Source organism: Periplaneta americana, chromosome 10, assembly GCF_040183065.1.
Source record: "Periplaneta americana isolate PAMFEO1 chromosome 10, P.americana_PAMFEO1_priV1, whole genome shotgun sequence".
Classification (NCBI taxonomy): Eukaryota; Metazoa; Arthropoda; class Insecta; order Blattodea; family Blattidae; genus Periplaneta; species Periplaneta americana.
In genome coordinates, this window is record NC_091126.1 from 30,377,499 (window position 1) to 30,395,045 (window position 17,547).

Here is a 17,547-nt window from a genome sequence, read left to right on the forward strand (position 1 = left end):
CCTACACGGAGAACCTGTTTGATGAAAGGAGTGTATAAAACTGAGACGGACTCCTTTTCATGAAACATTTATTATGCGACGTGTAAACATGGCGACCCCCTTGTAACAATAGAGCCACATGCACGTCGAGATTTACATGAGGTATGGAGATGGAGTGTTCACTGTGTACAATGTGCCCTCAGATTTCGCTGACGCCAGAGACGAGGGTTAGAAGGAAACAGGATTGGTGGGATGATAGAAAGGGTCACGTGAATAGCGAGTATTGATTTGGGCGTGGCTCTTGTGCGTGTGTGTCAACTTCACGTGCATGTCGAATCTTTGCTTTCTCTTCGCAATAACAACCCCGGTGAGTAGACCGCCTAGTCAAAACAGCTGCACCCTCCTCGAAAACTACAGTGGAGTCGTCACGGGACGTGAGGGCAAGATTTATCCGTCTCCGGTGTGCCTCGTGTGTCAGGGTATGAACAAGTGTTAGTTTGCGCGGCATAAATTATTAAGAGACACGGTACGACATAGGCATCGCGGGTACATGTCGAAATATTGCCTGCTTTAAAAATGAAGTGAGCAGAACAATTTTCGGCCCCACTAGAAAGTGAAATAATAAATGTGTCACGTATTTTATTCGTTGGCTGACTCACTCACTCACCTGGGCCACATATTGCTGTATCCATGGTAGATCCAGGTAGGGCCAACTTCGGTCACTGTCCTCACTATCTCGATAGTCCATTTTCCTGTAGCGCGGGCATGTCTAGCTCAAGTAGTCGGCGGGTCACTGGTAGAATTACTACTGGGTTCCTGACACACCCACAATCCAGCGCGGCCGGCCGACTCTCCCCCGGTTCCCCTTTGCGACTCTAGCGTTTCATATTCTTGAGCCACCCAACCCGATCCAACCCCGACGCCAAAACACAGGCGCCGCGACGCCCACCCGCGTGCGCTCTGTGCATCTAGCAGCCAGAGACATCTCTTGTTCATAAACGGAGTTATACAGCATCTCTTGATGGCACCAGACAGAGAAGGAAGATTCCAGTTCCACGCTACAGGGAGCACGCAACATGGTTACGCAAGGTCCTTCATAATATTAATCAAGTTATTTTATTAATTGAATTACTATCGATTACAAATAAATGCACAGAGACAGTTTTAGAAGTATCGACGTTCACCAGTTCAATGAGACGCTGTTTCAATTTTGAAATTTATGGTAGGTGGACTGAAGTTTGCAGGAATAATCCAATGATTAAACTACTGAATACATGGATTTTATTTGATTAATACCTAACAGATTAAACATAAATAATGGCATGTACAGTACGGAGACTTCCCTACTAAATATTGATATTCTACAGTTTTATTCAGAAACTTAAATGATTTGGAATTTATAATTTATAGACAAGGATTCGCGGAACTATCACAGTGGTTTAAATTATTGGATTTCTATTTAATGCATGATCGATTTTAGCTAAATAATGATATATATATATATATATATATATATATATATATATATATATATATATACATAGTACGGAGACATCCTTCCACATATTCATATTCTACAGTTTTATTCAGAAACTTAAATATTTTAGAATTTATAATCTAATTCGCGGAACTATCGTAGTGGTTTAAAATATTGGATTTCTATTTAATCCATAATTCTATTTAATCCATGTAGCTAAATAATGATATAGACAGTACGGAGACTTCCCTACCAAATATTGACATTCTACAGTTTTATTCAAAAACTTTATATTTTAGAATTTATAATATATAGACAAGGAATCGCGGAACTACCACAGTGGTTTAAATTATTGGATTTCTATTTAATCCATGATTTATTGCAGCTAAATAACCATATATACAGTACGGAGACATCCCTATCATATATTGATATTCTACAGTTTTATTCGAAAACTTTATATTTTAGAATTTATAATATATAGATAAGAATTCGCGGAACTACCACAGTGGTTTAAATTATTGGATTTCTATTTAATCCATGATTGATTTTAGCTAAATAATGATATATAGAGTACGGAGACTTCCCTATCAAATATTGATATTTTACAGTTTTATTCAGAAACTTAAATATTTTTAAATTTATAATCTATAGACAAGGAATCGCGGAACTACCACAGTGGTTTAAATTATTGGATTTCTATTTAATCCATGATTGATTTTAGCTAAATAATGATATCTATAGTACGAAGAATTCGCTACCAAATATTGATATTCTACAGTTTTATTCAGAAACTTAAATATTGTAGAATTTATAATTTATAGACAAGGATTCGCGGAACCATCACAGTGGTATAAATTATTGGATTTCTATTTAATCCATGATTGATTTTAGCTAAATAATGATATATATAGTACGGAGACTTCCCTATCAAATATTGATATCTTACAGTTTTATTCAGAAACTTAAATATTTTAGAATTTATAATCTACAGGCAAGAATTCGCGGAACTATCATAGTGTTTAAATTACTGGATTTCTATTTAATCCATAACTCTATTTAATCCATGTAGCTAAAGAATTATATATACAGCACGGAGACTTCCCAACCAAATATTGATATTCTACAGTTTTATTCAGAAATTTGATATTTTAGAATTTATAATATATAAACAAAGATCAGCGGTACTATCAAAGTGGTTTAAATTATTAGATTTCTATTTAATCCATGATTGATTTTAGCTAAATAATTATATATATATATATATATATATATATAGTACCGAGACTTCGCTACCAAATATTGATATGTTATAGTTTTATTCAGAAACTTAAATATTTTAGAATTTATAACTTTTAGACAAGGATTCGCGGAACTATCATAGTGGTTTAAATTATTGGATATCTATTTAATCCACGATTGATTTTAGCGAACTAATGATATATAGTACGGAGACTTCCCTGCCAAATATTGATATTCTACAGTTTTATTCAGAAATCTTATATTTAAAAATGTATAATCTTTACACAGGGTTTCGCGAAAATAATATCGGAATTGTCAAACATCCTAAGTCCATTGAAGTAAATTTTTGAGGAGACAAAATGACTATGTGGGCTCGGGAAATTAGACTTTCGAAATAAATACCATGATTAAAAAGCAAAGGCTTAGACTCGCACTCGGAATATTCTTTACAGGATGGTAGTCTATGCAAAACAGAAAATGTGTGAGGCAAACATTCAATTTCTGAAAATTTTGGACTCGGGATGTTTGTCAATTCAGGTCTTCAATTATTGGTTTACTATTTAATTCATAATTGTTTATAAATAATGACATATACTGACGGAGAAATCCTTACCAATTACTGATATTCTACAGTTTTATTCAGAAAATTTACATTTTAGTATTGATTAACCTTGGTCAGGGGTTCGCGAAACTAACAAGTTGGTTGAAATTGTTGGATTACTATTTAATTCAAAGTTGACTGTGAGTAAATAATTATATATACAGTACGGAGATATACCTACCAAATATTGATATTCTACAGTTTTATTTACAAATCTTATATTTTTAAGTTTATAATCTTTGGACAGGGGTTCGAGGAACTAACGTAATGGATCAAATTATTATATTCCTCTTTAATTCATAATTTATTATAAATAGTAACATATATACAGTACGGAGACATCTTTACCAAGTACCGATATTCAACAATATTATTCAGAATTTCTACATTTTAGAATTTATTATGTCTGGACAGGAGTAGGCTGATCTAACACAATGATTGAAATTAATATTGGATTACTATTTGGTTCATTAATCCGTGGTGACCAGGGTTCGATTCCCGTCTGAGACATGAAGGAATTTGTGGTGGACAAAACGGGCCCTGAGGGGTTTTTCTCGTGATTTTTTCCTTTCCCTTCATTATTATCCACATTCCACTTATTATCTACAATCACCCTCACTCTGCGAGGTCCCGAGCCAGGTTTTCAGAACAAATAATAATATTTTGAAGTTGTATAGAATCGTGTTTCATATATGATTATATAGTACATTATTCAACGAGCCTATAATGGTAGTAATTATGACGCGAGTATGTTTATGAAACGAGCGCAAGCGAGTTTCATAATTTTCATACGAGCGTCTTAATTACCATTATAGGCAAGTTTCGTACGACTTTTTATGCTCGACCATATTTCTAACTTGAAATTATTAATAAGTATTCATGTTATTCTTATCTGACTGGGGAGCGGAACTGACCTTGTGCAATATCTCGTAAATTGTGAGATGTGCGCAGACGCGAAAGTATTGATTTTTTCCGAGAAACAAATGACATTGATCTTGATATAATCTAGAGAGTAAAATAAACATTAATCTTGATATAACCTTGAAATTGATTTAGACATTGAAAAACGAGATGACAAATTGAATTTATTTGAATATTATTTACAATTAACGCTAATTATTATAGTAAGAGAACAAAATCTTCTGCGACAGTATTGGATTTCCTGCCTCCGTGACGTTTCGCTAGTTGTGTTTCGATTGCATATCCGAGAATAATCGATACTTGCGCTTTCATATTGCTACAATGGTGTTTTCTGATTGGTGGAACACCTGAACTTTAATGAATATGTGTACTTTAACGAGGCCCATTAAAGGGCTGCTACCAGGTGTAGGCTATAATTACTGCATTTCGGCATGGTCGAGCATAAAATAAATAATGACTTAAATTGGGCTACGGAAATATATTTAACAAATATTTAAATTCCACAGTTTTATTCACAAACTTTACATTTTAGAATTTACTGTAATGTATTACGACAGGCGTTTGCGGAACTAAGAGAGTGATTGAGGTTAATAGATTTATATTTAATTTTAATTTATTACAAATAAACATTAATATGTACAGTGAGCAACCATTTCTATTACGCATGTAATAGTGCAGAGAAATATTTCGTGAGAAATTTCATTTCAAAACCTTTAATTATTAGAAGAGATATTTGCATATGTAATAACATTTTTAAATATTATAAATGTTTGAATGTTACTTGATTAATATCTAATTTTTAATTCATCAAATATAAATACTGGCATATACGTCACGGAGATAATTTTTGATGTATTAATGCTACATATTACCACGGGAACATGTATCAATTGAAGGGCTTGGAGCAACATAGCGCTAAACCACACTCAAATTTTCTGGAAAACAGCTCAAAGATTTAAGAATTGTTATCCTGTAAAATTTGAGTGTGGCTTAGCGCTATCTTGCCCCAAGTCCTTCAATTAAAATATTTCATAGCTAGACAGATACTCGCGGAAATATTTCAATGGTTGAAATTACCAATATATGAAATATTTTGCAGTAATTAATTCACACTTCATTAAAAATAAATACTAAATAATAATATTATGAAAATCAATGTTCCCAAAGCTAATGTAATATTTGCGAGTAAAACGAATTATCTTAAATTTAACTTAATTTAAATCAAAACCAAATCAACTGAACAGATATTGGTGGCTGTCTTCATGCATTCTTCAACAATAAACTTTATTTTCATAATCAAGTATATTTCATACAAGAGAGAAGTTACGATTACAATAGATATTACGTATAATAGGCTCAATAGCTTATTCGTTCTTCAGACCTGATTCACTTGTAATATTTTATTTGGTATTAGTTAGATCGAAACTTGAATATGCACCTGTAGTCTGAAAAGTATCCAACAAAGATTCACATTGTAGGCTATTCGTATATAGATTTCCAGTCCAGTGAATCAAAATATTTTCATCGGTTCCTTCAAGGGTCACACTTTGTGTTTCAGACACCAAAATCTAGACACTTTTTAATCAAGTTCCTTAAATGTAGGGGAGAGTCGGGTAGTATCGGACATCGGGTAATATCGGACAGTGAGTTTCTTTCATCTACCACACGATGATAGTACCTGATTGACATGGTTACGTTTCTGTGATGTCGCATAGAGAAACGTAACCATGTCATTCCGGTACTACCATATGGTTGTAGATGAAAAAAACGCACTGTCCGATACTACCCGATGTCCGATACTACCCAACTCTCTCCTAATATAATCCGTGTATTTTTATGAACAATGAGAGGTTACGTCTTCCAATGAAACGTACGAGAATTCACAATTTTTCGTGTAACGAAAGCTCTAAAATCTCTTTCCGCAGTCTCTTGAAAGTTCCAACGTGTGTAGCAATAAATACGATTCTTTTAAGTAATAAATGAAGACTACAGGAAGAAAAGGAGGAATGTCAAGATTTTCAGGAGAGCTTATTTAAAGTTCAAAACTAATTTATTCAAGAAGTGTGTTACAAATTATAAATACCACCATGCATTTTGAAAGGTGGTTAATCTAGTAATCAATATGTTCAATATGTTTTATTGCCGTCAAACCCCAATTTTTACCATTATCTCAATTTTCACAAAAAAAAAAAGTGACTTTCCCCCTTTTATTCCTGTGGTCTTCAAATGTATAATTACTTGATGGTAGAATATTTAGACTATTTATAGAAATAATATTTTTTTTGGTTATTTAACGACGCTGTATCAACTACTAGGTTATTTAGCGTCGATGAAATTGGTGATAGCGAGATGGTATTTGGCGAGATGAGGCCGAGGATTCGCCATATATTACCTGGCATTGACCTTACGGTTGGGGAAAACCTCGGAAAAAACCCAACCAGGTAATCAGCCCAAGTGGGGATTGAACCCGCGCCCGAGCGCAATTTCAGACTGGCAGGCAAGCGCCTTAACCGACTGAGCCACGCCGGTGGCTAAATAATAATAATAATAATAATAATAATAATAATAATAATGGTCTAATAATAAGAAAATAATATGAAGTTTCTCATGTAATCCAGAAGGACTACTTGCACGCACGCTATACACACACGCGCACACACACGACAGTCTTAAACTTTAAAGTGGCGTATCACGTATCATAGATGTGAAGCATCACTTCTAATTACAATACAATTCATTATTTGAACACGTAGTGAATTTCTTTACGTCCAAACTAACTTGAGAAAGTATTAAATTCATTTTATTTCGTTCACGTGGCCTTTCCAATACACGTGACAGCCTTATAGAACGCATGACGCAAAATGTAGACTTTTTGCTACATATATTTATACAAAATTTCTTGCTCCGAGATTTATATACTGTATATCCTTTTTTTACCTGGTCATTTAACGACGCTGTATCAAAAACCCAACCAAGTAATCAGCCCAAGCGGGGATCCAAACTTTGCCCAAGCGCAACTCCGGATCGGCAGACAAGTGCCTTAGCCGACTGAGCTGCGCCGGTGGCTTGAGATTGATACTACTGGGTGTTCATTTCAAAGTCTGTCATAACGTCACTGTTGTGAGTCAGCGATTTGAAGCGAGTTTCAGATTTTATGTCAGAGAAGTTGTCTATTAATCAAGGCGTTCAATCTGAACTTGAGAACGTGTATGGTGTAACTTGAACGTCGTGGCAACAGATGGCTGTCTGTAAAGTCTGTGTGCTACCATAACCTCTTTCGAACTGTTTTGCGCGGGCAAGTCGTACGAAGGGTATTTGTTATCATCGGTTGCGTACGGCAACATTCCACAGCACAAATCAAATGCTCCGTGTCCATGCTGACCGTCGAAGTTAATGTCAACAAATAGGCTACGTAAGTAATCATCTTAACCCTCTCCCCATATCCCGAAAGTAAGAAAAAAAAACTCACCTCAGTACGTGTTTCCAAACAGTTCACATTCCTGCCACTACAGGCGTTACCGTATGTATCGGTAAGTACTCTTCAGAATGAACGCCGTACTTGCTAGGCAACTTCTCTGGCACACAGGTAATACGCCTCTGCGGAAGTGTAGGAAGATTGAATTCTCTAGGATCATCGACTAGCCACATGACGGCATACAGCGAGCCATGACGCACTTTGAATTGAACACGCAGTACTAGCACAAATTTCACAGTCATATGTATGTTGAAAGAAAATAAAGATTACGATTTTCTGAAAAGTAGGACTTTTGGAAGGTTCGATCTACGTCCATTTGGTGAAAAATTCTCAGAAGGGTTGTTACAAAGCTCTAATCTAATTTACCGGTTGATTCTATCAAAATCATATGTACTGCTACCGCCGGGAGCTGTAAAGAAACAAAAGTAACTCTCGAACTCGGCAATTTCATCAAATCCCCGGCAGATACTTCAATACAGGCCTATGGAGTTGGAGTTTTGAGTCGTATACTCGATCCAGTTGAGAACAGTTCATTATCAACTGTCGATTTTCCGGAATAAAGTTGTAAAACTACCGCGTGTTTCGACAAAATACATGAATGCTGTTTAAAACACCATGTTAATCTCGCTTCCACAATAAAACCCAGTGTGCCCAAATGTAGAGGAATTTCATCCCACGCGAGACGTGAAGGCGACAATCGAAAATTGTACGAAACAGCTACATTTTCGTTTGTGTTGAAACGAAATAATAATTAACTGCTATACGATATTAGTACACAATACGCTAAAATTTGGAACTCCACTAGAAGGTATACAACCAACGCACATCTCTCACTGGACAGAATATTTGAATATAAATAATAATATTTTCTTCTTACCGGCTAAAATATTAATCCATATGAGTGAATACCACATTTTTCAAACTTTTCAAAATACAGCGTTACTGACTTTGTGTAATTGAAGGGATGAGAATGAGATAGTCCAAAGCCACTCTTACTTACTTACTGGCTTTTAAGGAACCCGGAGGTTCGTTGCCGCCCTCATATAAGCCCGCCATTGGTCCCTATCCTGAGCAAGATTAATCCAGTCTCTATCATCATATCCCACCTCCCTCAAATCCATTTTAATATTATCTTCCCATCTACGTCTCGGCCTCCCCAAAGGTCTTTTTCCCACCGGCCTCCCAACTAACACTCTATATGCATTTCTGGAGTCGCCCATACGTGCTACATGCCCTACCCATCTCAAACGTCTGAATTAAATGAGGGGTTACATGGACTAACATCCTAAGTGACTTTAAGTCGTTATTTCACAGATCAGATTTTCCGACACTCTCTTGTGTGCTTTATATTGTAACAAAATCTTCTTTCTGTACCTTATTCCTAAAGGGCAGCAGAAGCAGCGTTGTATGAGTATGCGAGAGATCCGTCTTCCTGTAGCTGGTTCTTACAGTGTGTCTAGCGGCTCGACTGGCAACGTGCGTCGTGTCTGTTCAGTGTGAACATAAATGGAGACTGATTCTGACAATGAAAGTGGTGCTGCATATGGAAGTACTATATCCACGAGAGGTGTGAAAACAAAAATAAGGAAAAGTAGTTGCAAAAAGGAGTGTGCAAAGAAGAGACGTAATTCCGATAAAAGTTACATTTCAAGGAGCGGTAAAACAAAATCCGCTAAACGATATGCTGTTGTAAAAACATGTTGTAAATTGAATTGTGCAGGTAAATTCAGTCATCTTGATCAGCAGAGACTTTTCAGTGGATTTTGGAGTATTGGAGAAAAACAACTGCAGGACATAATGTTGTTAGGTTACATTGAAAAAAAAAAAAACCTTTCCGTGACACAAAGAAACTTACGTCTGGAAGAACTCGTTAGTATTCATTTGTATACAACGTGAAATTAGAGGGCACTAATTTAACTGTATGTAAAGGATTTTTACTGAAAGTGTTGCAAATTACAGAAGCCCGTATGAAAACATGTCAGCAAGCTTTGAAAGTGGGGGCTGTTGCTACAACTGAAAATAGTGGAAAACACACAAATCGACCAAGGAAGATTGCACTGCACCTGGACTAAAGAATGAAAAGATTGGGGATGTCATGTCCTTGTTGAAATTCATGACAAAAGATAATGCTATGTGGCTACAGGGAATTCTGGACAGATATAAGCCTATTCAGATTTAAAAGTGCAATGATGGATCTGAAGTCACAGATGAAGATGAATGAAAACCATGTTTGTTTTGTACATTAAATTTCAATTTTAAAAACATAACTTTTTATTTAGTGTCATAAAAATGTATGAACAAAGGTCAACATAGTTAAAATATTAATATGTCTTTAATTTAACTTATATAATAAAATCATTAATTAATTTTGTATATGTTATTTTCACAGTATAGTACGAAAGAATAGAGTTTATTTATGTATTTGTGATATTGTGCAGTAAAGTACAAAGTTAATAGAAGTGTTTGTATTCTTATGTTATATAATATTCTCCGATAGAAACCATTTATTGGTGTTCTGTGGATCAACAACTTGAAAGGAAGTCGCTTTAACATTTTTTAAAAATATTGTAGTTCAATAATAGCCATTACTTGGTTACATTTGTGTGTTTAAGGAATGCTATATTGATAATATATATTTTAAAAGTTTGATGGAATATCACAGGAACACAGAAAAAGTAATATCGTAATTTTCAACTTCAGTTTACTCAAAAGTATGGTTTTGCACATAAGCTGTTAGTCCACGTAACCCCTCAAATGTTCCTAATTATGTCAGGTGAAGACTTCTGTAGGGGCGTGAGCATTTATAACTACGATATCGCACCATATACCCTTAAGTATTAAATACGATAATCTATCAATGATAAATTCGACCTTTTTACTGCTGATTTTATTCTTTTATGAATAAAGAATCCTGTTCCTAATTGGTGATTATCGTTTACTTCCCCATAATACAACAAGTAATCTATTTTTGTTATGCCGTTCCCATCTAACCTAACCTCATGTACTCTAACAAAGTCTATTCTATATCTAGCTAGTTCTTTTGCTACTAATGTTACCCCTTCTGTTCTATATAGACTTGTAACATTTCAAGTACCAAATCTGAAAACCTTATTCCTTTGCTGTGGTCGTGCCAGAGAACCAGTCCCATTCCGAGGCTTATTTGAAGGTTTCGTAACAAGCTGTTTTTTTACGGTGATGGATTGTTAGCCCTTCGCCCAATCCCCAAGCTGGAGGACCACCCCTCATCGGCTGTTATTCAATATATTCACAGCTACCCTCCATATCTGGAGGCCGTTTCCTCGATCCGCAACCTGAGGACGCGCCATGCCGTGGTGATAGGGACCCACAATACATGGCCAAAGCCACTCTTTTAACAGAAATGTTTTTTTTTTTTTGTGAGTTCACTTCTTACACATATGAGGAAGCTACTAGTAAAATATTATAAAAATTATTCAACAAATGACGTAAGTATACACGGAAGAAATTATGATTGAACTCTAAACCTTCAATACGCTTTACTGTAAAATTTTGTCGGTGTGACTTAGGACTATATCTTTCTCATCCCTTCAAATTATTATTTCCGGTTATGTTTTGATTCCTTTGCTGTGGTCGTGCCAGAGAATCAGTCCCATTCCGAGGCTTATTTGAAGGATTCGTAACAAGCTGTTTTTTACGGTGAAGGGAGCAACAGTATCAAATATAAATGATACTCGGGAGGAAATTAAACACAGAATAAATATGGGAAATGCCTGTCATTATTCGGTTGAGAAACTTTTATCATCCAGTCTGCTGTCGAAAAAACCGAAAGTTAGAATTTATAAAACAGTTATATTACCGGTTGTTCTGTATGGTTGTGAAACTTGGGATTCTCACTTTGAGAGAGGAACAGAGACTACGGGTGTTTGAGAATAAGATTCTTAGGAAAATATTTGGGGCTAAGAGGGATGAAGTTACAGCAGAATGGAGAAAGTTACACAACACAGAACTGCACGCATTGTATTCTTCACCTGACATAATTAGGAACATTAAATCCAGACGTTTGAGATGGGCAGGGCATGTAGCACGTATGGGCGAATCCAGAAATGCATATAGAGTGTTAGTTGGGACGCCGGAGGGAAAAAGACCTTTAGGGAGGCCGAGACGTAGATGGGAAGATGACATTAAAATGGATTTGAGGGAGGTGGGATATGATGATAGAGAATGGATTAATTTCGCTCAGGATAGGGACCAATGGCGGCCTTATGTGAGGGCGGCAATGAACCTCCGGTTTCCTTAAAAGCCAGTAAGTAAGTAAGTAAGTATGTTTTGATTTTGGTCGTACAGCTTTATAGAATAGACAGAGACAAGGACATGTGGGCAGGTAATGAGATAATTAATTTTATTCTCTAATAAAAGATATATGTGGATAATGCGTGTATTTTCCAACCAAGAAGTCCGAGGTTCGATTCCCGCCATGCGCTATGAAAGAAATTTATCGCCCGTTCACGAAACTGGGGGTTATCCGTTGTCCTGTGGTTCTCCCGTGATATCTCAACAGTGGCCCTGTGTCAACTCGAACCCATAACCAGGGAAGCACATATTTATAAGCTGTCTACTGTACGATGAAATTAATCTGGCGTGTAAGCGGATAAAAGGGGCTTAAGCAGAGTAAGAAAGAAAGAAGAAAGAAGGAAAACTTATTAAATTTTATCAAGTAGTATAAATGTATGCTTATTAAAATTTGTAGATGGAGGTTGTTCCAGAGGAAAAGAAAGAAGACAAGATAAGATACAAGCTAAATCTCTAAAGGACAGAAAACAAGCAGAAAGAAGCTACTTTCTCCGGCCTGGTTGAAAGAAAATAATTTCCCCAGTTGGTTGTAACCAGTGCTTCCGGACAAATCGAAAGCTAAATATAAGTTCAGTAATTCTACATTAGCCAGTAAATAAAAGCGACATAATACTGGGTAGAACAGAAAATATATACATATAATTTTGTAAATGGCTCAACGGGAAGAAACTTGAAAAAATAAAGAAATAAATGAGATTAAAATTAAACTATATAATGTAACAGCAAAAGACAAATATTAAAATTCAGAAGCGAAATATTGACATTAAAACAAAAGGGAAAAAATCAGAACTAGAGACGGCACAAATGAAATTTGCGACCATGTTAAGATCGTCAAGGAATGAAACGTTCAAATCAAACTCAAAAGATAAAAATGTATAGAAATTTATAAAAAAAATTGAAAACCTTAGAAGTGTTAACATTATTTAAAAAAAAAAGGTAATATAGAGTGCTATCCATAGACATTTCGCTAGCCCGCACTACGAGCGTGCTAAACTAGCCTCGGCTATCGACTGGTTACTTGTACAGGATTCATATATCATATTGCTAACACTAGTTTATGAATAGAAAAACGTTAGTTCGCTGATCATCCACCGGAAGCCTGCGCTAAAAATGTCTATGAATATGGCCCATAGCTTTTTTTTTAATTTCCCCATATGAAGGAAACCATGCGTATGAAATGGGTACTTCGTGGATAAAAAAGGACTATGTTTGTGTGTGTACAAGATCCAATCTAGATATGAAATAAAATTGAATGTCGTCCCAGACGTTTTAAAATTTGCGAATTAAATTGACAGTGATGACCACTCAAAAAATTTAATTTTTACGGAAGAGGCTATTTTTTACATCACTGGCTGCGCTAACCAGTACAGAATATGGGCTCGCAACAACCAAACGACATTTACGAGTATATTGGTGCTATTTCGAAAGAGGATTTATGGAACGAGATGCATTGTGTCGAACATTCACACCTATGGATTTCTTCTTGTGGGGTAACGTGAAACGTTCGCTTACTCTTAGCAAATCCGTAACCTACATCACATAAAAGTGAGGATCACCGAACGACACCTGGCATGAGTGAACATACTTGGGAATTGGGGAGAAACAGAGTACCGCTTTGATGTCTACCAAGCTACAAGTTATAGGCTATTCGCATTGAGACAATGTTAGGAAACAAGACTTAAAGGGCGCTATTCATAGACATTTCGCTAGCCCGGGCTACGAGCGTGCTAAACAGGATTCATATCATATCATATATCATATTATATCATACATATCATATATCATATATCATATCATATCATATATCACATATCATATCACATACCATATCATTTATCATATCACATACCATATCATTTATCATATCATATCATATCATATCATATCATATCATATCATATCATATCATATATCATATCTTATATATTATACAGGGTGTTTAAAAAATACGGGGCATAATTTCAGGTATGCATTTCCCACATGTAGACAATCAAAATAGTTCATTACAACATGTGTCCGGAAATGCTTTATTTCCGAGTTATGGCCTTCACAACATTGAAATTCACCGGAACGTTTTTCTTTCCGCAGGTCGTTGCCGTCAAAGGAGATATTAAGAGGGCATTCTGACAGTTCATTCCGAGGCGAAGGTTACATTCAGTGTTGTGTAGGCGTTAGACTGTGCGACATGCATTCAAATCATGAGCTGGCAGAGATACACTTCATGTACGGTAAGGCGGACGGCAATGCTGCGCTGGCTCGTCGTTTGTACCAGGAGAGGTACCCACAGCGACAATGTCCAGATTACTTGTGGGGCCATTTAAAATCATTGGTTTATTCGTCTCCGGTGCCTGATTTGGAATCCCTTCGGAATCGAATTGTGGCATATTCTGAGGACATAAGCAATACTCCTGGAGTTTGGGATCGTGTTCGCAGGTCAATGAGACATCGATGTGAGGTCTGTATTCAAGCAGGAGGTGGACATTTTGAACATCTTCTGTAATGACAACGACCCGCGGAAAGAAAAACGTTCCGGTGAATTTCAATGTTGTGAAGGCCATAACTCGGAAATGAAGCATTTCCGGACATATGTTGTAATGAACTATTTTGATTGTCTACATGTGGGAAATACCTGAAATTATGCCCCGTATTTTTTAAGCATCCTGTATATCATATCATACATTATATCATACCATACCATACCATACCATACCATATCATATCATATCATATATCATATAATATCATATCATATCATATCATATCATATATCATATCATATCATATATCATATCATATCATATCATATCATATCATATCATATCATATATCATATATCATATCATATCATATCATATATCATACCATTCCATATATAATATCATATCATATATCGCTGACACTGGTTTATGAATACGAAAAACGTTAGTTCGCTGATCATCCACCGAAAGCCCGCGCTAAAAATGTCTATGAATACGGCCCCAAGAGTTTATACTTATGTTGAAGAAAGTCCACTACTTTGCAATTGACATAAATAAGGGAGTACTTTATTGACAATTCCAGAATAGCTCAACAACGCTTCGAGGCAGGTCAGAAAATAGAGCGGAAAGATAGTAGGCCTACTATCATAGAAATTGAAACTTCTCACATTCACATTAGTAAAAAGAAGCCGCACATACGAAATATTCAGATGACGTTGTCAGCTAACCCAGCATACCTTCCTACATCTTGGCAGCCCCAAAAGTAGATGTTAGGATTGTGTTCGACAGGATATGGGAAATGTGGAATTCGGAGATTGAAAGGGCTGTCAGTGGATATGGATAAATGGAGGAGAGACATTGACGCGGCGTAGACCCAACATCGGCTCTAATACCACGCAAGAAGAAGAAGGAGGAAGAGGAGGTCTCTGATGTCTCGTAAATGTAGCCTACATGTCGATGACCATATGCCAAAACGGCCAACGTTACTTTATTTACAAAATGGAATTATTGCAATGAGATAATTCCCTAGGTTGTAATACAGGGACATCATTTTATTTCTACTAACATTTTTAACATTAACTTGCCTATACCTCTGGATCAACACCGTTTGCTACCTCGTTCCACGACTGGAGGTCGATGATACTGGCGTAATATATAAACAAATCACTTTACTAGGTATAGGAGAGAAGAAAAGTAGTTCATCCATTTACGTAAACTAGAAAATATTGCGCTTTTGAGTTTGATGATTTTCATTAGGTTTTTGTTTAATCAAAATACAGTACAGTATTAACAATGCGTGTTTTTACTCACGAACTGAGCTGTCCATGGGGGCGTATTCATTATGCAGTGTATACTATAATGTCTACAGCACGTTAGCGTACAATATAGAGAATGAAGTTAAATTGAAAAATAATCATAATGTGAATATTTAAACATATTTTTGAAAATGGTTGCCGTTCATTTCGATACAGGCTTCAGTTCTAATGTGCATGTTATCGCACTATAGACTATTGTACCTAATTGCAATTACCAGTTTCGTTCTTTGTACTAGTAACTCATGTTGAAATAATTACGTACCTATTCTATAAAAGGGTACCTTAGGTACTATAAATTCAATCTTCACTTCTGCCTGATCCGAAAAGATAAAATTACTCAGACATACTATCTACTGACCGTCCAAGTGGTTATGTCGTAGGGTCGTAGAAAGGGAGGAAATCACGTGACAGTTAATTACTTAACAAGACCCTTTTATTTAAGTTATTTTAAACAGTTGTATAATATTACGTAGACGTCCAATTCCTAACAGAAATTAATGTTCTGAGAAAGAAGCTAAGAGAGCCCCAGCCACTAGCTGGCGAATAAAAGCTGGTGGGGGAAACCGGGATACGACGTAGGCAAATGGACGACAGTATCTGTGCGAAAATGATTCAATATTTAAAGCTCTTTCGTCACTGGAAAACGCGAACATATTTCTGGAACGTACTGTTTACAATGACCGTAAGGCTACTATGACTGTATAGGCAGCCTTGGTTCTGTGTGGAGGACGGTTGAACTTCATTAGTAGAAGGGATGGGAGTGAAGTACATTAAAAAACTCAGGTACAATAAAAATTGAAGTAAAAATAAAATGATGTCCCTGTACTTGTTCTGGCAAAAGGACGAAATTTTTCTGTAAGACATTAAGTCGGAAACTGAAATAATTTTTTAAGTTATGGTCAATTCCAGCCAAAGGGACAAACGTACTCTATTTACAATGGTAAAACTCGTTCCATTAAGTTGAAAGTTATTTCTTTATTGATTTATTACTTAATTTTAATTAATTCCTTAATCATTTCCCACATTCATTCCTTTCTTTATTAGTTTATTATATATATATATATATATATATATATATATATATATATATATACATACATACACATATATACATACATATATATATATACATATACACACAGTATATAAAATTTCTTTTTTTTTCTAGGAAATAAAACTAACTTGTATTAACATTGTATCAGGTTCGCTCTTTACAATGAATTAAAAACTCATAAATACCCATTCCCGTATGATCAATTTTTACTGTTCATAATATTCCTTGACTTACCTTAGTGGTATTAATTTGTTTTGCTAGCGTACCCACAAAATATATCTGTACCCCCAAACTGCATTGCAATTCTTATAGAATTAACAAAAACTATGATTGATGTTATACTAAAAATAAATAAAATCATTATTATTATTATTATTATTATTATTATTATTATTATTATTATTATTTTTATTATTACTACTACTATTATTATTATAATTACTTACTTTTAAGGAACCCGGAGGTAAGCCGGCCATTGGTCCCTATCCTGAACAAGATTAATCCATTGTCTATCATCATAACCCACCTCCCTCAAATCCATTTTAATATTATCTTCCCATCTACGTCTCGGCCTCCCTAAAGGTCTTTTTCCCTCCGGCCTCCCAACCAACACTCTATATGCATTTCTGGATTCGCCAACACGTGCTACATGCCCAGCCCATATTATTATTATTAT

At 35.6% G+C, this 17,547-nt stretch overlaps 1 protein-coding gene across 1 annotated transcript in view; it reads right to left on the reverse strand.

The window, feature by feature from the left end:
* Positions 1-853, reverse strand: part of Ca-alpha1D (Ca[2+]-channel protein alpha[[1]] subunit D) — a 591,502-nt gene extending 590,649 nt beyond the window's left edge. The window contains exon 1 of the mRNA XM_069837072.1: positions 647-853. Coding sequence (XP_069693173.1) covers positions 647-671 — 25 coding nt within the window. The 5' untranslated portion in view covers positions 672-853. The remainder of the gene's footprint in view (positions 1-646) is intronic.
* Between the last annotated feature and the right edge of the window lie 16,694 nt (positions 854-17,547).